The 20,486-nt window shown below is 41.5% G+C and overlaps 2 protein-coding genes across 2 annotated transcripts; both read right to left on the bottom strand.

Annotated features, from left to right (window-relative positions):
* Positions 1–4,379: 4,379 nt before the first annotated feature.
* Positions 4,380–9,123, bottom strand: LOC136702303 (zinc finger protein 678-like). Its single transcript, XM_066677308.1, has 2 exons — positions 9,045–9,123; positions 4,380–6,680 (listed from the first exon to the last, which is right to left on the bottom strand). The coding sequence occupies exon 2, from the start codon at positions 6,578–6,580 to the stop codon at positions 5,273–5,275; it is 1,308 nt and encodes a 435-aa protein (XP_066533405.1). The 5' UTR covers positions 6,581–6,680; positions 9,045–9,123; the 3' UTR covers positions 4,380–5,272.
* An 8,672-nt stretch (positions 9,124–17,795) lies between these two features.
* Positions 17,796–20,251, bottom strand: LOC136702304 (zinc finger protein 135-like). Its single transcript, XM_066677309.1, has 2 exons — positions 20,204–20,251; positions 17,796–19,811 (listed from the first exon to the last, which is right to left on the bottom strand). The coding sequence occupies exon 2, from the start codon at positions 19,733–19,735 to the stop codon at positions 18,662–18,664; it is 1,074 nt and encodes a 357-aa protein (XP_066533406.1). The 5' UTR covers positions 19,736–19,811; positions 20,204–20,251; the 3' UTR covers positions 17,796–18,661.
* Positions 20,252–20,486: the final 235 nt, after the last annotated feature.

Here is a 20,486-nt window from a genome sequence, read left to right as displayed (position 1 = left end):
ATAATATACTGCTGCTAGCAAGATAATCATATGGTTGCTTGTTTATAATCTTTTAGACAATCTTTGAAATGCAAGGCAAGATGGAAATTGGCTCAAAGATTTTGGATCATCTTGGTCATCATTTTTAAAAAGTGAAAAATGGCTAAAATCCAATCAGCTGGTACTTCAGCTGTATGTACTGTTAGATTAAACAAATCTATTATAGGAGCAGGTAAAGAGGAAACAGCTAATTTTAAAAAGAATGGGCCTACTTCATCTAAACCAGCTGACTTTTTAGCATCTAGCATGAGTACATCTTGAGTATGGTGCCACTATTTCATTTTTCTAAGGAATCTGAAGGTGATCACTTACATAAATTGCCACTGCCACCTTGAGACAATGTAGCTTGCCAAAATAAACTGGATTCAGGTTTATGTAAGTTTTCACAGCCATGCTTCAGTGATTACTAAGACATCAGGTTTGGATCTTTCAATCCACACTTTATAACCTAGATTAATTGGATGTATGCTATTTGCTTTAGAAAGACTTGTGAGTATGAACATAGCAGAGATCATCAGCAGTAACATAATTAGTGTATGGATAAGAACAGTGAAGACAACATTTCATAACTTGTGTAGTGTATATGTAGGCACCAACTAATAACAAATTAATGTTGTGGGTTAGTTTTTAACTGTAACATGATATTGGCAGGAAAACATGAAGATAATTAGTGTTTAGTCCAAAACTGAGGATCCTGGGGAACAGCAGTGACACCAAGTCTCTATTGTACAGGGCAGTGGTACCTGTTGCGCTGCTCAGAAGAAGCACAGAGCAATGCAAATAATTTCCAGCTGCTATTGGGGTTAGAGTTAGGAGAATTACAGGAATATATTAGCAGGAAAAAATATATGTGTGAAGACATATTCCAATTATAGGCACCATGGTAATTATAATTATAATGAATGCAATGATACAATAAATGATCCTTATGTATAGTTGATAAATATAGGTCTGTTAAAAACACACATTTGTATGTAGTAGCGCACTTATCTTTATTACCATTTCTAATCAAAGTCAGGAACTGATCTAATCTCCATGAGCGCATGAAGAGTTCTTTAGGAAGTGTGCCAAATAATCTGGAAGTAGATCTGGGGGCAGCACTGCAGAAAATTCAGATTTTTAGCCTTAAGGTTAGGATTTTTACAGATTCATAACAAGTACTATCTAAATTAAGGGTTCTGTTTTATCACACAGCTTATCTCTAGTTAGGAAATCCTGATCTACTCAATGGACATCACCAATTAACTGCCATGTCTGTTACTTAGCAGCCGTACAAATACACATCTTATTTCCCAGCACTAAGCTGGTGTTGTTTCTGTCACTAAAACACAGAATCTCATTTATCATTTTAATGAGCCATCGTCACCACTCATTCATTTGGCATGTTTTTATGCATCTTTAACAAAAAAACTGAGACTGTTAAACTGTCCACAGCTTCTTATAAACCTGAATTTAACTTCTTGGACTAAAAGTGAAATATTAATGGCAAATCCTGAAACCTTGAACAGAAGAGTTAAGATGCTTCTGAAATTCTCTTTAATTAATGGAATCAAGATAAAAAGAAAGATGAAAGGAGAATTGGGATTCATTTATGAATGGAGCCCTCTACCTGATAGAGGCTGTTATGTAGTGGGTCATTAGAGAATGAGGGAAAGGAATGTGTTGAGACATTTGTTTAACCTCAGCTATTAGGTGCAGGATTTTCCATCTACTGGTATTATTTCACTTGAGATAATGAGGTTAGGAACCGTTGTTCTGCAATAGACTCTGTCCTAAAGGAAGCTGACATGGAAACTATACAGATAAGATTTCAGAGTTTAGAGGTTTAAGTATTATGTGTGGTTTTTGGGAGACTAGAACATATGAACAGCATTTTAATACACTTTAATGGGAAATTTAATTTGATATATGAGCAAACTGAGTTACAAGCTTGGTCACAGAATGAATTAAACTCGTATGTCAAGGTATTACTACATTTTATTGTAACTGTTTGCTTGTTTTATCATCATTTGTTATTTAACAGGCATCACTTAATGATGTTAGCATTCAAATGAATTTTTTATTCATCTTATTTAACCCATGTTTTTCATGAATTATGCACCATTGTCGACATATTCATAGAGCTGCGAAATCATAATTCATTCATTCATTCATTATCTGTAACCGCTTATCCAGTTCAGGGTCGTGGTGGGTCCAGAGCCTACCTGGAATCACTGGGCGCAAGGCAGGAACACACCCTGGAGGGGGCGCCAGTCCTTCACAGGGCAACACACACACATATGGACACTTTTGTGTCACCAATCTACCTACCAACGTGTGTTTTTGGACTGTGGGAGGAAACTGGAGCACCCACGCAGACACAGGGAGAACACACCAACTCCTCACAAACAGTCACCCGGAGCGGGAATCGAACCCACAACCTCCAGGCCCCTGGAGCTGTGTGACTGCGACACTACCTGCTGCACCACCCCATCTGTAACCCTTATCCAGTTCAGGGTCGCGGTAGGTCCAGAGCCTAATCATAATTCAATCAATAACAATTTAGTTTTGATTTGTAGTTTTTCCATGAAGAATACAAAAAGACGTTTGAAAATGTCCATCACTGTAAGACTGACCAGTTAACTAAGCCTTAAAGTCTAACTATGCGAGTATTTCAAGCCATCTTGCCAGCTGACCCTTTGGCTCCTTTATCTTAACAAGCCACTGCAGACTTACTGATTAAGGCATGCAAGGAATGTCCTTCCTAAGGGGAAATCTGCTGAACTCTACCACTGCAAGTTCTCTCTGGTGGTGCAGCAAGTCTGTTCATGATCCGCAAGATATTGAAAGGTCACAGGTAAATTGCAGAGTCCAAACGGCATGACATTCCATGTAAAAAGGCCTTTCCTGCTGCAAAAAAATTATGGAATTTCATGCCCCAAGATTTAGCACTACCTGCCTACAGCCAGATGCTAGGTCCAGGGGACTGAACCATTTGGCATTGGACAAGGTCTCCAGAGTGTCTTGAATGCATGGGAAATAATTTGCAGCCTTTTCAGTAAGCACATTTAGGGCCATGTAATCCATACACAGGCAGTAGTTCTGGACCTTTTTGTGTACCAGTACAATTGGTGATGCAAAAGCTGCTGTTATTGGATGAAGCAAATCCACTTTCAGGGCTCTGCTGGATCTGTATGTCAGTCTCTGTTTCTCAAATGGCATTTGTCACTACCCCTTTTCATTTGTTTCACTTGTGGCATAGGCTGTGTTTTTATATTTTTGAGGACCAATTTAGTGCAGCCAAAATCAGCCTGTCCCATGGAAGACTGTCATTTTGCGCCTACAAGAAGTCAAGGCATGTTTATTTATATAGCACTTTCATACACTGTGGTTATTCAAAGTGCTTTACAAATTAGAAAATACTAAATTAAAAGTACCTTATAAATATTCCTTAACAGAATTCAAGATTGGAAATGATACGTTTTATTATATTGCTCCTAATAAGACTCTGACAGCTGCATTTATTTTATAGTCGTGATAGGAGCCCACAACAGTAATCAATCCTGCTAGAAATAATAGTACTGTTACATTTCTCTAGGTCTGGTTTAGTCTGAAATTGATGTTCCTGAATTGGTGCTGATGTGACATGACAAATAAACCTGAGATGAGCTGATTAATACAGCAGGATCTGAGCTAAATATGTAGATTTAAAGGCTCTTAAATCCTGATAAACAACAGCTATGTGCTTCTCATTGTTATTCCAAAATTTAATAACCATTATAAATGGTTATAAATTATAAATAAAATAACCAATGGTCACTATGTACTCCCTGTAACATGAAATGAAAAGACCAACAGAGTCAAACCGATTACAGGTTTCTTTGACATACTTATCCTTGTCACTTATCCTTATCAGGTAAAAAATTCATTCATTCATTCATTCATTCATTCATTATCTGTAACCCTTATCCAGTTCAGGGTCGCGGTGGGTCCAGAGCCTACCTGGAATCATTGGGCGCAAGGAGGGAATACACCCTGGAGGGGGTGCCAGTCCTTCACAGGGCCAGGTTAAAAAAAACACCAGCAATAACAAAATTATCAAAATGAGAAGACATTATATATAATAAATCTGTAAATAAAATTTATAATAAATTACTAGGAATATTCTTGGTGCCTCTCTCACGGCTGCACTTACATACACATAGGATGCAATGTCACCTAATGATAACTGCTTGCATTACAGTCAGTCACCAAATAGTGCATACCAGTTTACCACCTGGTATATGCAACCTTCCCATGAGCACAAGAGTGCAGCATAAAACGCCTCACAATAACAGTAATGTGAACCAGTAGTGGACTCTAAGAACTTAGTAATCAGATCACTCAGTTCCTGAAAATAAGGTAAACAAGTCTTGTTCCGTAAATACTACAAAAATCTAGACCTCATCTGTGTCAAATAACATCACAACAGAGAGACTACATTGTCACCTGACCCAAAATAAATATCTTCACAACTGAAAAATATAAACATCTGAGTAGAACTGACACAGTCAAGATAAGTTTTACAAGTCAGAACAGATCAGTTTAGACGGCTTCCCAATTCAATGTGTCAAACACCTCATAGAAAACCAAAAGAAATACTAACTTTGCTACAAAAAAGGTTACACTATTGATTAATTTACTTTATTAAAACCCAAGAAATGTTCAGACATGACAGAATAAGGGCATTAACCTAAAAATAACTGAAAACATCTTTCCAGGATTTGCAAGCCTGCACGAAATCTCAGTATGGTGCTCTACAGACTCTAAACATAACAGCAAACAGTACATTATTAGTTTTACTCAAATAAACAGGTACCTGAATATGTGTCCTTCTACTAGTGTAATTAATATTTTACAGTTAAATTAGTTTTACGTCAGTATAGTTATTGGTGAAAATCGGTCACACATGAAAACAGTACAACATTAAGGCATAGTCCACATGATCACAGGTATTTTCATCGGACACATCTGCTATCATCAGAGACATCTGCATTAATGGGAATCATTCTCAATCATCCACAATCATAAAAAATATACACAATGTTTCATCTTCAGTCAAGTTCACTGGTCATTTCCAAGTTCATCCGCAGTCAGATCCAACGGCTTGCGGTCCACACCATCTGCTACTTTTCATTTATTTCTTAATGCTTCTAAGCTTCTTTTACTCTAAATATCTGAAGGTACTCCCACACTCTGTGCACTCGTCCTGCTTCTATTCTGGGTGAATGCACTGATGTTTTCTGAACTTACTCTTTTCAGTAAAACTTCTCCCACACTCGGAGCAGTGATAGGATTTTTCTTCAATATGAACACACTGGTGTTTTTTGAGATGATGCAGGTGGTTAAAACTCTTCCCACACACAACGCAGTGATACGGTTTCTCTCCTGTGTGAACGCGCTGGTGTTTTTTTAGAGAACTCACTTCGGTAAAACTCTTCCCACACTCTGAGCACTGATATGGTTTCTCTCCTGTGTGAACGCGTCTGTGTATTTGCAGATGATGCTGACGATTAAAACATTTCCCACAGTCCGAGCACTGATACGGTTTCTCTCCTGTGTGAATGCGCAGGTGTATTTTGAGAGAATTCTGTTCGTTGAAGCTCTTTCCACACACTGAACAGAAATACGGTCTCTCTCCCGTGTGAGTGCGTTTGTGTGTTTGGAGATGATGTGGGCGATTGAATCTTCTTCCACACACTGAGCACTGATACGGTTTCTCTCCTGTGTGAATGCGTTTGTGCGCTTGGAGATGATGCAGGCGATTGAAACTCTTCCCACACTCTGGGCACTGGTACGGCTTCTCTCCTGTGTGAGTGCGCTGGTGTATTTTGATAGAATTCTGTTCATTAAAGCTCTTCCCACACACCGAACAGAAATACGGTTTCTCTCCTGTGTGAATGCGACCGTGTGCTTGGAGATGATGCAGACGATTAAAACTCTTGCCACACTCTGAGCACTGATACGGTCTCCACCCTGTGTGAATGCGAAGGTGTGTTTGGAGATGGCTGTCTTTAAGAAAACTCTTCCCACACTCTGAGCACTTGCATGGTTTCTCTCCTGTGTGAGTGCGCAGGTGTTCTTTCAGAGAACTGCGATAGCAATAAGTTTTCCCACACTCTGGACAGGAATATGGTTTCTCTCCAGTGTGAATGCGCTGGTGAATTTCGAAATGACTCTGTCTATTAAAACCCTTCCCACAGTCTGAGCACCGATATGGCTTCTCTCCTGTGTGAGTGGTCTGGTGATCTTTCAGAGCACTTAGATAGTAAAAACTCTTGCCACATTCTGCACACATATGCGGTTTGTCCCCTGTGTGAGTACGCTGGTGTTTTCCAAAATTACTCTTATTACTAAAACTCTTTCCACACTCTGAGCAGATGAGCCTTTTGCATTTGCCTGTAGATATTTGTTTTGCAGCGGATGTGATTGTGTGGGGAGCAGTAGAGGATGTTTCTGGAAAATCATAGCTTCCAAATTCCGTATCCGTATCCTCACATTTAATCTCCTCTGATTCCATCATTGTGATGAATTCCACTTGATGATGATGTTTCCTGAGGTGTTTGTGGAAGTTAGGTAGGAATGGCTTGGAGCAGGGACCTGCAAAGTGATGTCTGTATTTTCTAGTAGGGAAAAACAAAATGAAGATATGTATTTATTTCCATTAATATATACTGCATATATAATTAAAAGTCATATAAAAGTCAAATGTCAACAAGGAACTCCATGTCTATTTCAGCATGAGAGCAAGGACTTGTAACTGAGTGGACCCAGTGGGCCTTGTTCACGGAACACGCACAGAACACATCTGCACATAAATCGTTTGTGAATCACTTTTTTCAAAAGTACTCAGATTCATCAAAATGTTCACAGCCTCAAAATGTTTGCTGGTGTGAACAAAATGTACAACCTTGTGTGGAATGTCCAAAAGATGCTGAAAGGGTCATCTGATATAACTGAACTTTCATTAAAAGTAAGGAAAAATGTACAAATTAAATAAATAATGAATAAATACAAAACATAATAAAGATTCACTAAAGAGTCCTCTTCCTGGTACTGCCTGTTTTTCAGAGTTACTTCCTGTAGCTAAAGGTCAATTGTTTGCTAAATGGTGTTACTCGTGGTCATTCACTCACTTAATGTGGATTACTGTAATATAAAACTTTTAGGGTCTGTAACACACACTCCTCTAAATGGTTGCTCCTGGGTTATCCAGTTCAGGGTCGCAGTGGGTCCAGAGCCTACCTGGAATCATTGGGCGCAAGGCGGGAATACACCCTGGAGGGGGCAACACAGACACATACACACACCTACGGACACTTTTGAGTCGCCAATCCACCTACCAACGTGTGTTTTTGGACTGTGGGAGGAAACCGGAGCACCCGGAGGAAACCCACGCGAAAACAGGGAGAACACACCACACAGACAGTCACCCAGAGAAAACCCAGGCAGACACAGAGAGAACACACCACGCTCCTCACAGACAGTCACCCGGAGGAAACCCACACAGACACAGAGAGAACACACCACACTCCTCACAGACAGTCACCCGGAGGAAACCCACACAGACACAGAGAGAACACACCACACTCCTCACAGACAGTCACCCGGAGGAAACCCATGCAGACACAGAGAGAACACACCACACTCCTCACAGACAGTCACCCGGAGGAAACCCACACAGACACAGAGAGAACACACCACACTCCTCAGAGACAGTCACCCGGAGCAGGAATCGAACCCACAACCTCCAAGCACCTGGAGCTGTGTGACTGCGACACTACCTGCTGCGCCACTGTGCAGCCCTAGACAGCATAATGCGCTATAATAATAATAATAATAATAATATTAATATTATAAATTCTAGTATGTGAACAACAAACATAGAATGAAAATAAAATGCTATTTAAATGCTGGTTAATTTCCACTCAGCACTCTTTTCTTTTCTGTAGAGGTATTGAAGGGTTTTGCCATGATTCCTCAGTCCGAGCACTTTCTCCATGTTATTCATTTGAAATTCATGGGTGCGGATTATGGTATGTTACTTGAAAAGACACGTGCACGCCCTCCCAATTTGTGAACATTTGGTATTCACTAACACACACATTTTACTAATTATTCTGGTATTAGGCAGAGACCATGAGTCTGGTGAAAACGTAGCAGGAATGTGTATTTACTTGTAAATTATGCAGTTTGCTCTTGTATTTATGAAATGTTTCATGAATGAGGCTCGGTGTGTGTGTTTGACTGCTCTGCCTGTGTCTCTTATTGATATTGACACATAACGAAGAGGAGAATCAGACAGTGGCGATCACAGACTGTTGTTGCAACCAGCTCAGATTTTCTATATAGAAATTCTATATGTATATCTTACCTCAGTTTTTCACTCACACTCATGACTACCCTGATATGATTATTATAGAGAGCACTGAAAATCTTTTATTTTGGTTTGTGTGTTAAATAAACCATTTAGTGAATTAACAAATCAGTTTTCAGACTTATAATTATTTTTTAGGAATTATTTTATCTCACCTGGAAATGAGGTTTGTAATTTGAATAGGAAAAAAAGTCATATTTTGAAATGTACTAGTATTGTTTGTAAGATGTTATTGTTACTTAATTATGTCAGTACACAACTACACATAGACTTTCTAATTTTATTTTAATTCGTTTTCAAAACCTCAACCTTCTTCTTTACCATGAGTCTGATCAGTGTTGTTGGAGGACCACCTTTTTACCTCATAACCCCAGTGTATTTTCAGAAACAGAGCTTCACACAACGAGGTCAAAAGAATGAGGACGCAAGACCTCCGCGGAGTCCCAGCTAAGAGCTAGCATTAGCCTCCTGAGCCGAGTGTGGAGCAGCTCCCACATTTCCCCCATTCTCCATCTTCCTTTTCAGAGAGAGAACATGTGTCCCCCGTTTCTGTGAGAGTGAGTTCAAACCCAGTGTAAACAGTGTGTAAAAGTCTTACAGAGATCTTTACCTTCAGCAAAACACCTCCTGATTTATCTCCAGCTCACAGCTCTCCTTTTCTTCACTCACACACAGTCCCCTCCCATAGCACCGCCCCCTGCGCTCTCATTGGCTGCAGCTCCACATAACAGCGCCCTGACTGGCTCACAGCACCACAATAACATACAATAAAAGTCCCCAAAAAACAGAAATAACAAGCTGAGCCACTCACTGTGTCAAAATAAAGGTGACACAGCACAGTAACGGAAGCTCGTTTTAGCTATATAATAATAAAAACACAACTCCTTTTTTTGTCATTTATAAGTAATGATGCTTCCTTTATTAACCTTGAATGTTAATAAACAATACTCATGAAGAAATGATCGTATCTACAGAGAACACGTAATCAGTTTTATTATTATTTTTATTACTATTATTGCCCCACCCAGGGTGTGTCCCACCCAGAGACCAGTTATTAAACTCTCCTGGGTAGAGTTATTCCAGCCTTTGAAAGAATGTAGAGATGAAAATACTGTGTAACGGTCCGATCCTTTTTACTAATCATTGTATATAATGTATAATATATTAATGTATTGTACTTTGTATTAGTTACTGTAAGATTGTTATGCTGTATGTTTCTGTGCATTTTGGTAAAACAGAGTTGAATTATATTGTGTTGCACTGAATACAATTGCTACTGACATGTGTGGCAATAAAATGCAAATTCTTCACTGTGTCCGTTCAAAAAAAATTTGTGGAAAGTATTATTCTTATTTCTTGCTTCACTGTATTTTTCTTTTTCTATTTGGCATTCTTGATGAGGACCAGAAGAAGAGTTTCATTGTATAAACAGACTTTGTTCTGTGCAGCTTCTCCACACGGTTGTTTGAACATCACTCCTGCACAGTCTCTCACTTTACAGAGAATCACTCCAAAAGAAGTTGATCAGGAAGTGAAAAGATTGACCACATTTCCCTGTTGAAATCAGTGGGATCATTGCATCCAGTTTATATACTGTAAATGGATCAAACCTGAAACCCAGTAAAGTTCCCCAGCCAGTAGTACGACTTCATCAGGAACTCTCCACCTCTCTCTTAATGTGCTTCACACATTCTCTCCTGTGTGAGTGCGATGGTGAGTTATGAGATTGCTTAGATTGGCAAAACTCTTCCCACATTCTGAACAAAAATACTGTTTCACTCCGGTGTGAATGTAATCGTGAGCTTGGAGATGGTGTATGTGAAAAAAAAAACATTTCCCACACTCTGAGCATTGATACGGTCTCTCTCCTTTGTGAATACGATGAAGGTGGCTCTGTTTAATAAAACTCTTCCCACATTCTCTGCACGTATACAGTCTCTCACCTGTGTGAAGGCACTTGTGAACTTTTAAAGAACTGTTACAGGAAATTTTTTTTACTACACTCTGAACAGGAAAATTTCTCCCCTGTATGATTGCACCCCTCCCACACTCTGAACACCAAAATGGTTTTTCTCCTGTGTGAATTTGTTGGTGAATGTTCAGAGCACTTTTCTAGAGAAAACCCTAGCCACATTCTGGACATTCTGGTTCTCTCCTGTGTGAGTGTGCTGGTGTCTGTGAAGATTACTCTGATGGCAATAACCCTTTCCACAATATGGACATGCATACGGTTTCTCCCCTGTGTGAGTACGCTGGTGTCTGTGAAGATCACTCTGATGACTATGACTCTTTCCACACTCTGAGCAGTGGTATGTTCTCCAATTGTCTTTAGTTTTCTATGTTTTTCCCGCAGATATGTTACTGTGGCAAGCATTAGATGTTTCTGGAGAACTGGAGATTCCACATGTCGTATTGTTACATTTAATCTCCCCTGATTCCTTCATTGTGATTTATTCTGCTTGGTGTTGTTTCTATTTTCCGGTTCTTGGACACTAAGAGCAGGAGACAACAAACAAAAGGCACAATTTTCTTTTCTGCTTTTCTGGAAGAGAAAAAAGGAATAAAATATTAAACATCAGATTTGAAACTGTCAAAGTTGCTACACCTAGGTGCAACTATGTCTTGGACACTACTGTGTTTGAAGTGTCCAGTGAAGACAGAGAGGGATCCATCCATCCATCCATCGCTTATCCGGGTCGCGGGGGAAGCAGTCAGAGCAAAGAAACCCAGACCTCCCTCTCCCCAGCCACCGCTTCCACCGTTCCCAGGCCAGTCAAGACATGTAGTCTCTCCAGCATGTTCTTGGTATGCCCCTGGGCCTCCTCCCCGTTGGACATGCCCGGAACACCTCACCAGGAAGGCGTCCAGGAGGCATCCGGACCAGATGCCCGAACCACCTCAACTGGCTCCTGTCGACGTAGAGGAGCAGCGGCTCCACTCTGAGTCTCTCCCGGATGTCCGAGCTCTTAACCCTGTCTCTAAGGGAGAGTCCAGACAGACACCCTGCGGAGAAAACTCATTTCAGCCGCTCGTACATGCGATCTCGTTCTTTCGGTCACTACACAAAGCTCATGACCATAGGTGAGGGTTGGGACGTAGATTGAAATCGAGTGCTTTGCTTTTATGCTCAGCTCTCTCTTCACCACAACGGACCGGTACAGAGCCCGCATTACTGCTGACACTGCACCGATCCGCCTGTCAATCTCCTGCTCCATCTTTCCCTCAGTCGTGAACAAGACCCCGAGGTATTTAAACTCGTCCACTTGAGGCAGGATCTTACTTCCAACATGGAGAGAGCATTCCACCTTTTTCCGACTGAGTACCATGGACTCGGACTTGGAGGTGCTGATCCTCATCCCTACTGCTTCACACTCAGCTGCAAACTGGTCCAGCAAGAGCACCTCTCTTCACCCGAGTGTCCAGAACATATGGTCGCAGGTCCAATGATACAATGATAATGCGGCCTAGGGTATCCTGATGCTAGGTGTACTTGTGGACACCCTTATGCTTGAACATGGTGTTCATAATGGACAAACTGTGACAGGCACAGAAATCCAAACACTGAACACCACTCAGGTTCAGATCAGCGGGGCCGTTCCTCCCAATCACGCCCCTCCAGGTCTCACTGTCATTACCCATGTGAGCGTTGAAGTCCCCCAGCAGAACAATGGAGTCTCCAGAATGAGTGCTCTCCAGCACCCCCTCTAGGGTCCCCAAGAAGGCATGGTACTCTGAACTGCTGGTCGGTGCATAAGCACAAACAACAGTCAGAGCGCTTTCGCAAACCCGAAGGCGCAGGGAAATTACCCTCTCGTCCACTGGGGTAAACCCCAATGTACAGGCGCTAAGCTGGGGGGCTATAAGTAAGCCCACTCCTTCCTTACGCCTCTCACCCTGGGCAACTCCAGAGTGAAAAAGCATCCAGCCCCTCTCAAGGAGATTGGTTTCAGAGCCCATAAGCCCATACTGTGTGTCGAGGAGAGCCCAACTATATCTAGCTGTACCTCTCAACCTCGCACACCAGCTCAGGCTCTTTTCCCACCAGAGAGGTAAGGTTCCATGTTCCAAAAGCCAGTTAAAGTAACTGAGGATCAGAACGCCAGGGCCCCCGACCCCGGCTGCCACCCGATCCACAATGCACCAGACCTGGATTACTACCTCTCCCACAGGTGGTGGGCCCATGGGAGAGTGCACCCATGTTACTCCTTTGGGCTGAGCCCGGCCAGACCCCATGAGTGAAAGTCCACCAAGGAGCCCCTCCCCCAGGCCTGGCTCCAGGGTGAGGGCCCAGTAACCTTACTCCAGGCAAGGGAGGCTGTGTCCCTGTTATTAATCTATTCATCTTGGTCTTGCAACAATTATATTCAATTCACACCAATTAAAAAGTATAATTAAAAGGCTGATGTGACCCAGTAAATATGACTCTGTCCCAGCTTGTTCTGTGTTGCTGACATCACATACAAGAAAGAGAAATAAGTTTTTTTTTCTATTGAAAGCAAATTGTTTTGCACATTGTTAGAGAAATACAATGCAAGATTTGGATCTTTTGCCTCCATAGCTCCCCCTACCTGCTGCTGAGTGTAGTTCACATTTACAATGCTGTCGTGAAATCAACCCTCATACCCATTTCTCTCTTACTCAATCACACACATAAACATGTGACCGGCTCTCTGGGCTTCTGCTAACACACTCCCTCCTGTCTCTCTCTCATAAACACACATGCACACCTTTCTCTCTCTCTCCGGGAAGACAGACAGTGAAGGTGCGTTTTCATCTACATGGAATGGTGTAACAAGGCTGTGGTTGTTGCTAAGCACTGTTCTCCACTCCACTCAAATGTAGATCTTTTTATTTAGCACATGAACTCCCCAGTGTACATTCCACCCAGCGCTAGTACTAATGCTGAGGACGCTTTATATGAAACACCTGGAGATTTCAACCGTGTAAATCTATCTATCTATCGTTACACTTATATAGCGCCTTTCTAGATACCCAAGGATGCTTTACAATCCACGCTGCTCAGAACGCGCAGAACACTCAATCCACACACACTGGCGAGAAGCGGCAGCCAAACGCGCACAGCATACTCTCGACCATGAATGACCGTCCACCTGGAGGACTGCATCGGGCACTAGGGTTTCACCCAGGACAGAGTGCCAATCCATATCTGGGCACACACACATTCACACTCATTCACTCACACAGCAGGACAGTTATTAGACAGAAGCCAATTCACCTACCCTCCATGTTTTTGGACTGTGGGAGGAAACCGGAGACCCCGGAGGAAACCCACGCAGACACGGGGAGAACATGGAAACTCCACCCAGATGGGACTTGAACCCAAGATCCCAGCGCTGGGAGGCGAATGTGCTAACCACTAAGCCACCATGCCGCCCCAATCACTTCCATCAGCATGTGGACTTTGCAAAGAGAAGAGCAAGCGAGCTAAATCTTGTTTACACAAACATCCACAGTGCATACTGGGCAGAGCCCCACCCCAACCTCGTGTTCTCAGACCACATGTCTGTGTGGCTGACCCCAGCATCCAATATCCCCTGCAGAGTGCTCAAGGAATGTGCAGACCAGTTGACGAATGTTCTCATGGATATCTACAACATCTTCCTGAGCAGCTCCACTGTCCCAAAGTGCCTCAAGACCACCACCATCTTTCCTGTGCCAAAGAAGTACACATTGTCCTGCCTCAGTGACTAATGACCCGTTGCATTCACTCCCATCATCATGAAGTGCTTTGAGAGGTTAGACATGAGTCAACATCAAAACTCAGCTGCCCCCTTCACTGGACCTCCTGCAATTTGCATATCATCCCAACTGCTTCACAGATGATGCCATAACCACTACCCTGTAGCTTAGCATTCCACACCATTATTCCACACAACCTCACCAGAAATCTAAGCCTGCTGGGCTTCAACAGTACCATCTGTAACTGGATCTTGGACTTGCTGACTGGGAGGCCCCAGTCAGTCCGGATTGGGAACACCAATCTCTAGCACCATTATGCTGAAAACTGGGGCCCCCCAGGGCAGTGTTTTGAGCCCTCTGTTGTTCACTCTACTGACTCATGACTGTGTGGCAAAATACATTTGAAAACACATTATAAAGTTTGCAGATGATACAACCATGCTGGGTCTCATCACAGCAGAGACGATGAGTCAGCATATAGAAAGGAGACTCGTGTAAAGTCAACAACCTTCATCTGAACGTGAGCAAGACCAAAGAATTAGTTGTTGACTTCAGGAGAATACGAAACAGCCACTCTCCACTTAACATAGATGGGTCCTCTGTGCTCTTCATTAAAAGTACCAAATTCCTTGGTGTCCACTTATTGGAAAATCTCACCTGGACCCTGAACACCAGCTCTACAGCCAAGAAAGCCCAACAAACTCTCTACTTTCTCTGCAAGCTGAGAAAAGCCCATCTCCCTCCACCCATCCACACCATCTTCTAGAGAGCATCCTGAGCAGTTGCATCATAGCCTGGTTTAGGAACTGCACAGTCTCTGACTACAAGACCCTTCAGTGTATAGCGAGGACAGCTGAGAGGATCATCAGAGCCTCTCTCCCCTTCATATTTATTCGGCCTGCGGAATCCGCAAAGCAACCAGCACTGTGGAGGACCCCACCCAGGAAAAGCGTGTAATAAATTGATGTTGACTACATAATAAAACCCATATATTGCTCATAATACACACTGGACCATGTTATTACAACTTAAGTGGTACTCTTACTGTTATAACCACAGGAACAGACAAAAAAAGCACTTATTACCAGCATCTAGGTCCAACGCTAAAAAAGGCACTTATCCGGCTAAAGTTAGCAGGCATTAGCACTCCCCCTCGTTCATCAGTAACTGAAAAAAAAAACTATACGAAACGAAACAAAAAGATTTGAAAGTGACCAAAAAATAGATATGAAATTAAAAAATATAAGATTTGAATCTGCAATTGAAAAATATAAGAATTCAAATATCAAAATAAATAGGAAAGTGAAATTTTAAAATAATTTATTCAAAAACAAAATAATTGAATCAAAATTCTATTTAGACTGAAAAAAAATCATCCTACACTTATTTGAATTTTGAATACATTATTGTATTTTAAGTTCAATCTCAAGTCTTGAATTTTCAGTTTCAGATTTTTTTTTTTTAAATGAACAAAACGTTTGACCGTAATATAGATCCATATCAGCAAGCTATAGTGTTTTTTTTTTGTTTGTTTGTTTGTTTTTCTTTTTTTTTTTTTTGATAGACATTTAGTGAATAGTGAACTTAGTGGGGTGTTCATAGGGACCTGATGATAGGACAACACTGGTAGTCATCAATAGTTAGACAGTTTTACATAAGGATATATTTATATGCAACAAAAACCGAACAGACCTAACAAAAATTTTACAACAATAGTTTACAAACAGTGTGTATTCTTTGTTGATTACAGAGGTTAATTACTGTTTTGTAGATGACAGTGTGCACACTATGTAATTTTTATAAACTAAAAGCCATCTCTGCTTAACTACTAACAGAGAGTGATGAACCAATTGTAGCAGATGATACAAAGTAAGCAGGTAAGACTTTTATTCTTGCTACTTGAACTCCTCCACTTGAGGCAGGAGCTCACATCCAACTAGGAGAGAACAATCCACCATTTCCTGAATGAGTACTATGGTCTCAGATTTGGAGATACTGATTTTCATCCTTGCCACTTCCCACTTGGCAGAATTGTTGAAAATGTGCAGCACTGACAGAGTCCAATCCCAAGTGGAAACCAGTCTGACTTACTGCCAGCAATGTGGACCCAGTTCCTGTTCGGTTTATAACAGCGACTGGAAAGCTCACAGCAATGAGCCCAGCACCTAATACTTCCAGAGAACCCCTCACAGAATACCCAGAAGGACAGAGGTGAATGACTTTTCGAAATCCACAAAGCAGATGTAGACTGGTTTAGCAAACTTCCATAAAAATGAGATAATTCTCTAAATATTGCTTCCAGTACTCAATGACATCCAGTTGAAGTCAACATCTAACCTCCCCCAACCTATATACAGTGTTGGTGGAAAACTGCTTTCCACTCCTGAGGCACATGTCAGTTTGCCTGAATCTTTTTACAACTGACCAAAAGGCATTTTCCATGTACTCACTGAATTTTTCAATACCTCACCTGCAAGCCACTTGCTTGGTCCTTAGGTACCAGTCAGCTGCTTCTAGAGTTCCTCAAGCCTGCCAGGCTTGATAGCTTCAGCTTCATAGCCTCTCTTTTCTACCTGGGGTGTCCACCACAGTGTAGTGGTGATTGATACCACAACAGGCACTGATTTCTTTGTGGACACAGTTCCATTCAGTCATTTGAACAATGAAGGCACAGAGCATCAGATTTAATGTCTTCAGGCTCCATCAAGTCAAATCTCTGCCAAACTTTCCCAGCAACCCCCACTACATATTTGGGCCTGTCAAGTCTGTCCGGCATCCTACCTGGCCATCTGATCTAACTCACCTCTATGTTTTAATCAACTGACAGCTCAGCAACTCTCTTCGCCTCATGTCCAACAAATACAGCAGCAAGTCGGACAATCCCATCTCTTGTGAACAAGATCCTGAAATAATTGAATCATTCATTTGGGGTTGCTTCACAGCCCCTACCAAAAGGGAGCATACCATCTGTTTCCAGAAGATAATCATGGCCTCAGATTTGGAGGTGCTGGTCCACATACCAGCCACTTCACCAACCACACAAATGAACACTGGAGGCTTCCCTGCCTCCATGCAATAAACATTAAATAAACACAAATGGACACTTATCACGGAAAATATTATAAACTGTTGTATGCCTGGTTTACACCAACGTGGGATCAGTTTCGTTTCCGTTCACAACCTTATTTTAAAACTATTCAGCACATTTCATCATAAAGTAGTTTCTGAAACAATACATTTGTTTCCAAGTTACCATCAAGACTGTTGGAAATGCTGGCTGCTTCACTGGATTGAGACAAGTTTCCAAGAATCCTGAAAGAAAGAGGTACAACAACCTGAGATCTTTTAGTGGAGAAGGGCTAAGTTCAGGCTTCCTCAGATAGTGCTGCATAGGATTGGGCTATAAATACCTGCAGGATGTACAACAGAATTCATAGATTGCGAAGCGCTGGCACACTGCAGTGAATGTCTTATTTGATGTATTGAAAATTGGTCAAAAACCAGATCTTAATGATTTCCTAAAAGGAGTGGTTGCATTTGGGTGCAAATGTAACAATGTGAAGGACATAGCTAACTTTGCATGTATATTGAATTGTAAAGTTTGTTGTAATTATTTCTTCTGGTGTCAAAATGAAGAGAGGACACCAGTCTGGGTCTTGGTAGTTTATTGAATGCTTGGGTTCCTGCATTAAATCTGAAGTGAGAACTGAAAATCACACACACTAAACATCCGATTTTACAGATTTACACATGGGTTCACCATTATCTATGGGAAGGGGGACAAAATCTAAAACAAATTGAGGTGTTGTACTAGCCATAAACTTCCTCTAAGTTCCTGGGGCCTGTCCATTTATCTCTAATGCCCCATTCAATCATGCACTGTAATGCAGAAATATTCCAGAGATTACCCGGAGCCTGAACACAACCACCTACAACATTCATCCCAGATATTACCCACCTCAGGCCCTAGTAAAGACTCAGGGTGAAGTCAGAGTCAGTGTATGTGAGAATGGAGCAGGAAATGTCTAGAAATTCTCTGGAGAGAGCGAGACAGTTTAATATAAGTTGTCATTTTTATCTTGTGTGTGTGGCCCTGCAAATTGCCTTACATTTTAATCCACCTAAATAAAACAATATATATGGATGCTATTCCAGGTAGGCTCCAGACCCACAATGAGGCAGAACAAATGAAGGAGTTAATTACTAAATGAATGCTTCATCTAATGTGGCAAGAAAAATTTCTCAAAAAATTATGTGATGGCAGAATAAATGTCCTCATACAAAAAAAAATAAAAAATAAAAAAATAAAAAATTTCCTTCGAACATATCTGACCTGCAAAACACTTTTGCTAAAGACACCAACCACAACAGCAAGCAAAAGACAGTAGAACACAATAAATTATTATTTTAACTTAAATAAACATGTAATTGATTACTTTTACTTCTACTTGTACAATTTCAACTGTCAACCAGAGGTTGACTCCACTCTACCAGTCACTGCGCAAGAAAATAATACGACGTTCAGGCCTAGTCCACAGGTACATCATTCTCAGCACTCAATTTCTCTGCTGTGTGAATGCGACTGTGTTTTTGGACGTGATGCAGACAAGTAAAACTTTTCCCACAGTCTGAGCACTGATACGGTCTCTCTCCTGTGTGAATACGATGGTGTGTTTGGAGATGGTGTCGATGATTAAAACTTTTTTCACACTCTGTACACTGATACGGTTTCTCTCCAGTGTGAGTGCGAGTGTGTTTCTTTAAAGTACTCTGTTCAGTAAAACTCTTCCCACACGCTGAACAAAAATAAGGTTTCTCTCCTGTGTGAATTCGCTGGTGATTTTTTAGATTACTCAGTTGAGCAAAACTTTTTCCACACTCTGAGCACTGATAGGGTTTCTCTCCTGTGTGAGTGCGCTTGTGTATTTTGAGAGAACTCAACTCATTAAACCTCCTCCCACATTCGGAACAAAAATATGGTTTTTCTCCTGTATGAATTCGACTATGTCTATGGAGATGTTGTAGATGGTTAAAACTTTTCCCACACTCTGAGCACTGATACGGTCTCTCTCCTGTGTGAGTACGCTGGTGTATTTGGAGATGGATTTTTTTAATAAAACCCTTTCGACACTCTGAGCACTGATATGGTTTCTCTCCTGTGTGAATGCGCTGGTGTTCTTTCAGAGACCACTGAGAGGAAAAACATTTACCACACTCTGGACAGGAATATGGTTTCTCTCCTGTGTGAATGCGTTGATGTGTTTGCAGATGGCATGGTCTAGTAAAACTCTTTCCACACTCTGAGCACTGATATGGTTTCTCTCCTGTGTGAATGATCTGGTGATCTTTCAGAGAACTAAGATGGCAAAAACTCTTGTCACACTCTGGACAGGAATAGGATTTCTCTCCTGTTAGAATTCGCTGGTGTTTGTGAAGATTACTCTGATAATTAAAACTCTTTCCAAAGTCTGAGCAGTTGTGTATTTTCTCTTTGTCTGTAGTTTTTCCAGCAGCTGTGTCACTGTGGAGAACAGTAGAGGATGTTCCTGAAGAACCAGAGCTCATATCTTCACATTTAATCTCTTCTGATTTCATCATCATGATATATACCTCTTGGTGATGTTTCTTCTTTTTGACACTAGGAGCAGGAGACAAAACACAGGGAGAATTTTCTTTTCTGGAAGAGAAGAGTAAATGAAAAGAAAGACAAAAGGATTATACACCAAATAAACAAAAAGCTGGGAACTGTCAAAGGTGTTACATCTGGATGCAATGATCACTGACACCAATGTGTTTTAATTGATTTGTCTGAACAAGTATCAAAATAAGTTGGTCAGGACACAAGTTGAAGATTTACACAACGAGGTCAAAAGTATGAGGACACCCAACCACCCCCACAGTCCCAGCTAAGAGCTAGCATTAGCCTCCTGAGCTGAGTGTGGAGCAGCTCCCACATTTCCCCCATTCTCCATCTTCCTTTTCAGAGAGAGAACATGTGCCCCCCGTTTCTGTGAGAGTGAGTTCAAACCCAGTGTAAACAGTGTGGAAAAGTCTTACACAGACCCTTACCTGCAGTAAAACGCCTCCTCATTTATCTCCAGCTCACAGCTCTCCTTCTGCTCCTCCCTCACACACAGTCCTCGCCCACAGCACCGCCCCCTGTGCTCACACTGGCTGCAGCTCCACACAGCAGCGCTCTGATTGGCCCACAGCACCACAACAACATACAATAAAAGTCCCCTCCAAATAGAAACAAGACCTTTCAGCCACTCACTGTGTCAAAATAAAAGTATCACAATGAAGAGTGATCTGAGTAATGTGAGCCATGCATTACGTCAAAAATAAAACTAAC

Source organism: Hoplias malabaricus, chromosome 7 (assembly GCF_029633855.1).
Source record: "Hoplias malabaricus isolate fHopMal1 chromosome 7, fHopMal1.hap1, whole genome shotgun sequence".
NCBI lineage: Eukaryota > Metazoa > Chordata > Actinopteri > Characiformes > Erythrinidae > Hoplias > Hoplias malabaricus.
This window is presented reverse-complemented; position numbering and strand designations above follow the sequence as displayed.

Coding starts and splice junctions, on each gene's coding strand:
- LOC136702304 (XM_066677309.1), bottom strand. CDS start 19,735: ATGATGATGAAATCAGAAGAGATTAAATGTGAAGATATGAGCTCTGGT.
- LOC136702303 (XM_066677308.1), bottom strand. CDS start 6,580: ATGATGGAATCAGAGGAGATTAAATGTGAGGATACGGATACGGAATTT.